This window comes from Echinops telfairi, unplaced genomic scaffold (genome assembly GCF_000313985.2).
Source record: "Echinops telfairi isolate 266 unplaced genomic scaffold, ASM31398v2 ScPeMD7_5868;HRSCAF=6743_0, whole genome shotgun sequence".
NCBI classification, from domain to species: Eukaryota; Metazoa; Chordata; class Mammalia; order Afrosoricida; family Tenrecidae; genus Echinops; species Echinops telfairi.
The window spans coordinates 17,829,854-17,841,053 of NW_022109767.1; the positions used below are offsets into that span (position 1 = coordinate 17,829,854).

An 11,200-nucleotide genomic window follows, 5' to 3' on the forward strand; every position below is an offset into this window, starting at 1 on the left:
GGGTTTCAGTAATTCCTCTTGTTTATATTACCCTTGATCACTCCCTACCAGGCCTCCTACACTCTCCTCACCACCGATTTGGATCACTTGTTGTTCCCTTATCCCCTGGGTTTGTTAACACCACTACCTTTCCCCCACCTCCCCCTCTCCCATGTCCCCCAGGAACTGTCGGTCCGTTGTTTTCTCCTCCAGATTGTTCATCCAGCCTATTTTATTTAGACAGACCTCTGGAGGTAATAACATGCACAAAAACAAGACAGAGCAAAAGCAAGCAACAAAATAAAACAAAACAACACCACCAACAACAAACCAATGACAAAAAACAAAACAAAACACAACAGGAAAGAAAATCTTATAGTTAGTTCAAGGACTGTTTGTTGGCCTTTAGGTGTGTTTTCCAGTTGAGTCTGTTGGGGCGCCAAGCCCTAGCCCCAAAGTCTATTTTTGGTATTTGGGGACTTCGTTGCTCTCTTCCTCTTGCTGTTCTGTTCCACGCCCTTGGAGTTTTGCCTCTGTGTGGTGGGATCAGATCAGGTGGAATTCCCACACTGTGTCTCCAGTGCTGTTCCCTATAGGGCTCTAGGTCAGTGAGGGAAGTCCTGTCTCATAGTGGGACCGGCCATGTGGTCTCTGAGCGGGAATATCGTCGTCAAGGGTTGGTGGGCCAGGATGTGTTTCACACTCTCTTCCTCCTCCTTCATTTGGTGTCCTGTGCTCTGATCCGACGTGTCCCTCTTCTGGAGCTGCAGATTCAGTGCTGTCCTCTGAAAGAAATTCTTCTGGAGGAAAGGCAATTCGTTTGAGAGAGAGAGATTACTAAAGAAACAAGCAAGATGAAAACACACAGCTTTCTGAAGGTTCAGGTATCAAAAGCCTGTGTATACAGCTGGAGTTATGCAGAGGGACAGTGTTATGCAGAGGGACAGTGTCATGCAGAGAAGAACAGTGTTAGGAAAGTCTGTGTCCCAAATGAGCTCAGTTTGCCCACCAAACAAACAAAGGCGATAAAACAAAAAATAAAAAAAGAGACAATGAAGACGGCCAGAGATGTTTCAAGTTATTTAAGGAACAAGAAGGAAGGGAAGGGGTGAACAGATAAAAGACATAATTCTGAGGATGGTAACAGCCAGGGTCCTTAACCCATCATTTCTGTTGCTTCTCTGGTAGGAAATACTTTTTGGAGAGAAAAGTATGAAATGTACAGTGGATTCACATGAAAGAACAGGAGCAACTAGGTAAAACAAGGACTACAGCAACAGATAGATGGAACATATACTCAGGTTTATTTGATACCTTCAAAACAGGTGTGACTGAACTAGAAGTGAGGTCTAGCTGAGCGCGCCGAGAATTGCCATGCAGATCATGAATTGAGGAAAAGAGGAGAGACTCAAAACTGTGCGTGTTTGTATCCGTGTATGTGTGTGTGTGCTCATTCCATAAACCACCTACTGTGTCTTTGAAACTTATTCTAATCAAGAACTCAATACAAAGAAATGAAACCTCCCATATTTGGGTTTTAAAAAACTGAATGCAAACGAACAGGCTGGGAAAACAGAAATCAGTAACAGCAAATAGAATAAAGGGGTCTATGTGCTTTATTTCCTTTTTATTCTCTGAGGGTAAATACAAATATATATATTTTTAAATCCCCTCCACCTGGGGCCAAGAAATGAAAGACTCAACCCTTCTCTTTTCTTTCAGCATTTCTTTAAAAAAATTGCAGTGATAAGACCTTTGTGCCTATGAGGGACCTTTTAAAAGATTAAATAAGTCTCTTGCCACTTTTGCATCTTTTTGAAAGATAGGCATTTTGACTCCCTGCATCTGTGACAGCTTAGTGTACATGCTTGGTTTCAAACTGTACCTCCCTAACATGCTGTCATGTCACAGTGACCCTAGAGGACAGAGTACAAGTGACCCTGTGGGTTTCTGAGAATCAAATCTATGGCAATGAGCTTTTTTTGAGTAGCATATATCCAGAGCCTGGGTCACATAATGATCAGGTGTTTGGTGGCTAATCAAAATGTCAACAGTTCAAATCCACCAGCAGCTCAGTGGGAGAAAAGACCTGGTGATCTGCTCCCATAAAGATAAAGAATTCACTGCCATCAAGTGGATTCCAAGGCATATGAACCCTAACTAGGGTTTCTAAGATGGTACATCTTTATGGGCGGAGACAGTCTCAGCAATCTCCTGAGAAATGGCTGGTAGATTTGAACTGCTGACCTTTAGGGTAGCAGACCAATACTTAGCCCACAGTGGCACCAGGACTCCTTCCTATAAAGATTACAGCCTAGGTAACCCTATCGGTCACTATGAGGATCAACTTCGTGAGACACAAGAACAAAGAAAAGGACACGAATGTAATGGATGTGATTTACCTGGCTATTCTGAAGGGGGAGGCTCTCCCTGTCAGATCGCCTGTGTGCACATTACAGACTGGTTCTAGGCTCATTCAATAACACTGGCTCTTTCTTTTCTGTAATCTGTGGAGAAGATTTCTCTGGGTTTGAAAGAGATTTCATTTTTAATTACCCCCCCAACAATACATCAACAATATGATATGGTTGCCAAAACTTATTACTTTGGGGGAATTAATGAAATAACAGTGTTAAAGCTTCTATTGCACGCGCCCTCCCCTCTCCCTAAATATGTGTTGGAATGCTAACCTGTGAATCTGTAGATGTAATAACTTTTGGAAATAGGGACTTCTATTTTATGTTAATAAGCGTTATCACTCCAGGGTATGTCCTTCATCTAATGACTTGGATGATAATAAAGACAAGTAAGCAGGAAAAGTCCTATGGTGATTCCTTAAAGAACTGAGACAGCCCGCCCACTAGGGTCAGTGTGAATTCGGACTTTCAGCCTCCTCAACGAGAGAAATTAAATGTCTTTTCTTTAAACCTGTCCATTATGGTCTTTCTGCTATAGTGGCACTGGGGAATGAAGATAGTTTCTAGAATGAGAAAGATAGCAGCCCTGTTGTATACTAGCCTTGGCGTAGTTTGTTATTCTGTGTGCCTCTTTATAAAGGGAGTAAAACTGGAACATATTCAGAAGAGGGCAATGACAATGTAGTAACCCATCACAATTAGCCCCACTGTCACCATAATGTATTAGTTAGGTGTGGCCATTTTGTCAAGGTAACCAGACTGTGTTGCTTAGCCTGAGTGTGGCCATTGTGTCAATGTAACCAGACTGTGTTGCTTAGCCTGAGTGTGGCCATTGTGTCAATGTAACCACACTGTGTTACTTAGCCTGAGTGTAGCCATTGTGTCAATGTGACCAGACTGTATCACTTAGCCTGAATATAGCCATTTTGTATTGACCCAAGTGAGACCACTTTGCAACTACTGTAATTTCTTTTGCACCTCTGTAACTGCTGACCCATTGCCATTTATTTTTGAAATGGCTCATGTTGCTTGTAACCCCCCTTTTATTTTTTCCATGTATCATGAGGCCAACTGCCCTGGTGCCTTGTTTGTTCCACAGTATAAAAATGCACCACTTGAAACACTCGGGGTGGAGGGAAAATTAGGCTCTAGCCGCCCTTGACAGTCGGCTAATAACGGCTGTTCAACTTGAGTGTGGGATAATTGATATTGTATCAACAACACTGAAGAAACTCAAACTATGCAATGGAATGGTTGAAAGAACTAAGAATATTTCATCTGGGAAGGAAAAATCCTAGAGTCAGGGTAGAGGAGTGTTGCTGGGTGATACAACTGCTTTACACTTTGGACCTCCCTTGTAGCACCATGGAGAAACAGACCTGGGGGTCTGCTCCCAAGAAGATTACAGCCAAAAAAACTCTACTCTTTTCAAAGTCACAGAACAATGACAGCAACACAAACTGCAAAAACAGCAACAGGCTGAAAGTGGGAGGGGATCACTGAATGGGTTTAAATATATAGTTAGAATGCTGTCCTTGGAAGAGGGTGTAGGTTTGCTTTTCAGTTAAAAAACAGCTGATAATTTCTATTTAGTATAGGGGAGATGCTACCAATAATCTAAACAGCAGATAAAGTTCTCTTGTTCAGTTGTGAGCTGGGCAATCACTTGACGGGAAAATATAATGGATTTAATTACTTCTTGGGTGACATCTAACCTTCCAATTCAAAATAATCACTTAAAACAACAAGAACTCATTTTCTTGTTTTTCTTGTTGTTGGTAGGTGCCAAGTAGTTGGTTCCAGCTCTTAGAAAGCGAGAAAGAAAAGAAAAACCAGAACAGAAATACTGCCCTTTCGTGTATGCCAGTCTGACAACTGTGGCTATATTAGAGACTATTGTTACAACCAGGGTGTCAATCCATCCACTGGCAGTCTGCCTCTATCTCACTGCCCTCCACTTGACTAAGATTGATGTCCTTTTCCAAGAATTAGTCCCTCTTGATGGCATGTCCAAAGTATGTGACATCAAGTTTCATGAATCCTTATTTCTAAGGAGCATCCTGGATGAACTTTTCCCAGGACAGATTTATTCCTTTTCCTGACAGTCCACGGTGCATTCAGTATTCTTTGTCAACATCAGGCGTCCTCAAACTATGGCCCGCAGGCCACATACGGCCTGCAGAGGACATTTATCCAGCCTGCTGGGTGTTTTTGCCCCATTTGATTTTTTTACTTCAAAATAAGATATGTGCAGTGTGCATCGGAATTTGTTTATAGTTTTTTTTAAACTATAGTCCGGTCCTCCAACGGGTCTGAGAGACAGTGAACTGGCCCCCTGTTTAAAAAGTTTGAGGACCTGGCCAACATCATAATTTAGAAGTGTCAATTCTTCTCCAGTCTTCCTTATTTTCTGTCTAGTTTTTGAGGCATGTAAGGTGAATTGACAACATCATAGCTTGTGTTACGCACACTTGGTAATCTTTAAAGTGATATCTTTGCTGTTTTAACACTTTAAAATAAGTCTTTTGCAACAAATTTACCAAATGCAATATATCATTTGATTTAGTCATTGCTCCTTCCATAGGATCTGATTGTGGATCCAAATAAAATGAAATTCTTGATAACTTCAATCTTTTTTCCACTTATCCCAATGTTGCTTACTAGTCCAATTGTGAGGATTTTTAATTTTCTTTATGTTGAGTTATAATTTACACAGAACACTGCGGTCTTTGAGCTTAAACAGTGTTTCAAATCCTTCAATTACAGCAAGTAAGATTGTATCAGTGCAAGCTACAAATGAGCTTTCCTCAAATCCTGAGTTTGGGCTCTTTTTTTCTTTTTTAAAAATTATTTTATTGGGGGCTTGTACAACTCTTATCACAATCCATACATACAACCATTGTGTCAAGCACATTTGTACATTGTTGCCATCATTCTCAAAACATTTTCTTTCTACTTGTGCCCTTGGTATCAGCTCCTCATTTGCCCCCCTCCCTCCCCAACCCTCCGTCCCTTACGAACCCTGGATAATTTATAAATTATTTTTTCATGTGTTACACTGTCCAATGTCTCCCTTTACCCACTTTTCTGTTGTCTGTCCCCTAGGGAGCGGGTTATATGTAGATCATTGGGATCAGTTCCCCCTTTCTCCTCAACCTTCCCCTTAACCTCCTGGTATTGCTACTCTCAATGGTCCTGAGCGGTTTATCTGTCCTGGATTCCCTGTGTTTCCAGCTCTTATCTGTACCCGTGTGCATCCTCTGGTCTAGCCGGATTTGTAAGGTAGAATTGGGATCATGATAGTGGGGGTGGGGTGGGGTGGGGAGTTGTTCTTCTTATAGATCAAACATCACAGGCTATTTATTTGCTCAAGATACAGAGTGAATCGATACACTGGTATTAAGGTACTGGTAAGGAATATTGAAAAGTACTATGGACTGTCAAAAGAACAAACAAATCTATCTTGGACGAATGCAGCCAGAATGCTCTTTAGAGGCAAGGATGGTGAGAGTTTGTCTCCTACACTTTAGACACATAATCAAGAAAGGCCAGTCCCTGGAGAAGAACATCATGCTTGGCAAAGCAGAGGAGCAGCGAACGCGGAAGGCCCTCAACAAGACGGACTGACACAGTGGCTGCAACAATTAACTCAAACAATCAAACAACAGTTGTGAGGATGGTGCCGGGCCAGGCAGTGTTCAGTGCTGTGGTACACAGGATCGCTATGAGTTAGAACCAACTCAATGATAACAACGGAGTCTTCTTGCTTCCTACTTTCACATTTCTATCACCAATAATTATCAATACATCAATTTCATATTTCAGAAGTTAGTAGAAAATTTCACTAACTTCATTTTTGGCATTAGTAGCTCCATCCATGTCATTATGATCAACTCTACTTTGAGGAGGCAATTCTTTCAGTCTTTTTTTTTTAAATCAATTTATTGGGGGCTGGTACAACTCTTATCACAATCCATATTTACATCCCTTGTGTCAAGCACATTTGTACATTTGCTACCCTCATCATTCTCAAAAAATTTTCTTTCTACTTGCATCACTCTTTTTTGTGGGGGTTCAGTACTACCCCAAGTTCTTGTACTCACAGTCTTTTTTGAGCACCTTCCAACTTGAAGGTCTCATCTTTGAGCAACATACTCAACAACGTTCTGCGGCTACTCATTAGATTTGCAATGGCCACATTTTTCTGTACAAGTAAGGCCCTTCTTTCTAGTCTGCCTTCTCTGAAATCTCTCTACTGTGGGCAACCCTGTTGGTATTTCAAATAGCAATGCCATAGCTTCCAACTTAACAGCAACACTCAAGCTACCATAGGACAACAACGTGAGAGCCTTACCTCTGTATACTTCTCAACTTATTTTCAAGTAAGTGGCTACTTCCTCTAAACATTAAGTTAAAGAACTGTATATACAAACCTCTGCAGCAGCATAACCAGGATAGACTTCAACACCAAGGGCTTCTGCTTGTTCTCCCATCCAGCTCACTAAATGTCCCAGGCGTACAATGTAATTGCCATGATTATTCATTGGAAGACCTAGAAGTATACACTTCGTTAGTCTGACTTTTATTGATAAGGCATCTCAAAAGCACAAATACTTAATTTGAAAACTCTCATGGTCACAAGTTCAACTATTTCCAGTAATTCTGGTAATGAGTTCTAATGTAGTAAATTAAAAAGATTTTTAGTACTAAATTAAAAATTCCTGATTGGCATAAAGGCTGCAGTTCAATTCTTCTGGTCTGGAAGACCAAAGAACCGGCTTCTGCTCCTGTGTTCTCACCAGCGAGCAGTTTAACTCTGGGTTGATCTTTCAAATCTCTGGGTCTCATTGGTGAAAGGAGGGGACATGGCCAATGAAATATAGTACGTTCCAGCTATAGGATTCTATGATTGTTTATCCAACCTTACCTGGAAGAATTGGTACAGGAATTCGGTATTTTTTGGTTAAAATTCCAAATCTGTCCTCTGTTACAGGAGTTTTAAGTGGGGCCTAGAAACAAAAGAAATGTTAAAATATCTTATGAGCAATTTATGTGAATAATTATTAATTCAATCCACTCCACTTAACCCCCAAATTGGAATTTTCCCTGGTCCCAAAAGGGAGAGAAGTCTTCTTCCCAAAAGTTACTTCCCTTGGAAAATGATCATGGAAATGCCTTTTCTGTCTCTGAGAGGTTATGTCAATCTTTTAAAAGCTAAATATAGCTCCTGTGAGTTCTGCACCCCAGGAATGTAATCGCGTGGGACTTGGAAGCCTCTTTGAAGTGTGACCATCAAAGAGGATGATGCCCTGGGCCTCAGCCACTCTGAGCGTCTGCTGAGAGCCCAGCCCAGCCACTGCACTTCCAGTCGTTACTTCCTGGTCATGGGAAAGACATGCGTGTGTGTTTTTTCCCTTTAGGTAAAGATAATTTACATGCACATATAAAAAAGGGATGGCACAATTCCTTTTAAAAAATCTAAAATGAGAATTACCATATGACCCACTACTTCTACTGCTAGGGACAGACCCTGGGGCTTGAGAGCCACGCAATGAGCAGCACTGGTCAGGCTTGTTCGCTGCCGCACTAGTCACTGTAGCCAAAGGGGGACAGCCAAATGCCATCTCTGTATGAATGGATAAGCAAAATGTGCGACTTAGTTTCTTGGCACTTAATATTGCCGAACGGTGAGCATAACTGAACTTTTCCCCATTTAATTTACTCCACATGGAAAGAACACAAATAATATTTACACAACTTTTAATACATACAATGGACTACTACCCAGCCGGAAGGAGAACTTAAGTCTTGCAATAGGCTGCTATCTGAATGGAGCTTGAGAACATTAGGCTGTAAGAAGTTACAGAATGACAAATAGTGCATGACCTCACTTATATAAAAAGATAAGACTAAACAAAAGTTATTAGTAAAACTGAAGTTTTTTAGTTGTTACAGGGGCAGGAAGGTGGGGGAGAACAGAGGGTTATTGGTTATGCAACACCAAGTACCAGTTAAAAATTACAGAAAAATCACATTAACTATAAAGTTTGCACAACTGATTAAGGTCAATAAGTTGTACACCTTTAGAAAGAAGTGACAAATGTAACAAATAACTATTTCCAAGGAAGTGCTTTGATTTATTTAAAAAAAACACTTTATTGGAATATAGTTTACATATTATAAAATATAATAGTCCAGTCATATTAAAAAGATGTGCGCAATCATCACCACAATCAATTTAAGAACATTCTCTTCTCATATTTATTGTTGTTAGTGCCTCATTTCCCATTATGTCCTTATACAGTTATAGAATTAAAAGACAATGGAATTTTCCCATGAACTTTTTGAAGCGTCCTTATAGCTACAATTATCATTCAAGAGAGTGACATGAAAAAAAAAAGTCCACAGTCCAATAATTTGGAAACAGAGAAACAAATAAAATTAGGGTTTGTGTAAAATTGGTATTTCCCTACCCCTTTCTCCTTCCAGTCTGGGAACAATTCTTCAAAAGCACATGGATCAAGGCAGGCTCCCGAGAGAGTGTGAGCTCCGATCTGAGCAGCTTTCTCCACCAGACACACTCGGAGATCCTTCCCATGCTCAGCAGCCAACTGCTTTAGACGAACAGCTGCAGAGAGCCCGGCAGGCCCTGCACCGACGATGACCACATCGGCTTCCTCTGCAAACCGCTCCATGCTCACTCCTGGGAACAGGGGAACCAAACCGGATTCTGGGATCAAGGTGGCCTCATGCCCCAGTCTGTGCTAGTGAAGACCCGCTAGGCTGTAGGTTACTGCGCACAGAGTGCTGCTCCGTTCTGCACAGTCATCGTATCACATGTATCGTGGTATTAGTTTTATGTTTTCTTGGATATTGCTCCGTGGCTATGGCATTTTACTTTCCACAAACCAATTTTCAACTTTGAGATTCATTATTGCAAACATAGCACATATGGGCTTATCCAAATCAGTACAAAATGAATTTGATAAGACTAATAGATTATTAGCTGCTTCTAAACTACCACGAAAAATATAGCATCGCCCCCACACACCAAAAAATATGTACTTATATAGCATCCCTCTTCAAGAAATGACATAAAGTATCCAGAAGTTTCAACAACTTTGCAGGAATTCTGACTTACCCTCCCATCGCTTGTCCTTGTCTCGGGGAAAGATCGTATAGTGGGTAGTAATTTGGGGTACAGCAGAACTTGAAGTCCATCTTGTGACACACAGCGGCAGACATTTCTTCTTAATTTTTAAGGCACGAAAGCCCTGATATGCTGCATAAAAATCATATACATAATCACTTATTTCAATTAGTTTTCATTAAGAATAAACTGAAAACACACTTTTAAAGAAAAAAATCCAGGACTGAGATTCAGATCTGGTTTCTGATTAGTTTTCTGTAACTAGCCCTAAGCCCATAAGCCCTAGTGACACCAAGTTACATGCTTAGCCATTTCCTCAAAGCTGGCAGCTCAAATCCCCCGACCATTCCATGGGAGAGAAGTCCTGGTGAGCTGCCATGGAATGATTACAGCCTAGGAAACCCTATGGGCAGTTCTCCACTGCCTTTTGGTCACTGTAAGTTAGAATCAGCTTAATGGCAAACAAGACCTTAAGCAAATTATTTAACTTTGCTCGATTTCCGTTTCATGTGAAAATGAAAAAGGGTCATGAGATGATCTCTAAGACAGGTTCTTGCCACGAAACTCCATTATTCCACTTGAGCGCTTGCGATGGAGACCTGTTCCTTTATGGCAGACAAGATGAGCAAGACAGGCAGCCAGTTAATTAACTCTGGCTGCAGGCTTGGGTCTAGTGCACCTTCGTCCTCAAAGTGGCATTTTGCTTCTGAACACTTTAGAGGTCTTATCTGCACAATGCAAGGTATCATTTGATTTCTTGACTGCTGCGTCCATGTGCAATGAAATCCTTGACAACCTCAATTTTTTCTCCATTTATCATGTTGCTTTTATATCATGATGGTCCATTTCTGAGGATTTTTGTCTCATGCTGAAATACATGTAATCCATATAGAAGGATGTAGCCTTTGATCTTTATCTGTTATGTACTTCAAACCCTCTTCACTTTCAGCCAGCAAGGTTGTGTCAGCTGCATAATTCTGAATGTTAATGAGGCTTCCTCCAATTCTGATAAAGAATTCTTTATCTACTCCAGCTTCTATTAATTGCTAAGCAAACAGAATGAAAACACATGGTCCAAGAATACAGCCCTGACATGTGCCTCTCCTGATTTTAAATCATGCTGTATCCACTTGCTCAGTTTGAAGAACTGTCTCTTGGTCTAATGTTCTACATGGCATAATGCAGTGTTCTGGTATTCCCGTTCTTCCCAATGCTAACCATAGTCCACACAGCTGAATGTCTTTGCAGTCAATAAAGCACATCTTTTTGGTATTCTCCGCTTTCAACCCAGATGCAATGATATTCTTCTGCTCATGATGAATAAGAAAAAAATGATGAGTTGATGCATACGAGTTTTGGTGTTAGTAAATACTGAATATAATAGCAAAGACTGCCAGAAAAACGAATAAATCTGTCTTGGAAGAAGTACTTAGAATACTCCTTAAAAGCAAGGATGGCCAGTGTAGCAACGATGAAACACACAACTTTCTTCTAGTTCCTAATCAACTCATTTTATTTTTTTAATTTTTATTTTTTTAATCATTTTATTAGGGGCTCATATAACTCTTACCATAATCCATACACACATCAATTGTGTAAAGCGCATTTGTACTTCATTCTCAAAACATTTTCTCTCCACTTAAACCCCTGACAT

The 11,200-nt window shown here is 40.6% G+C and overlaps 1 protein-coding gene across 1 annotated transcript in view; it reads right to left on the reverse strand.

Moving 5' to 3' along the window:
- ETFDH (electron transfer flavoprotein dehydrogenase) overlaps positions 1-11,200 on the reverse strand; it is a 48,602-nt gene that overhangs the window by 21,881 nt on the left and 15,521 nt on the right. The window contains exons 2-5 of the mRNA XM_004708737.2: positions 9,538-9,678; positions 8,870-9,099; positions 7,324-7,405; positions 6,830-6,948 (exon numbers count right to left, since the gene is read on the reverse strand). Coding sequence (XP_004708794.1) covers positions 6,830-6,948; positions 7,324-7,405; positions 8,870-9,099; positions 9,538-9,678 — 572 coding nt within the window. The remainder of the gene's footprint in view (positions 1-6,829; positions 6,949-7,323; positions 7,406-8,869; positions 9,100-9,537; positions 9,679-11,200) is intronic.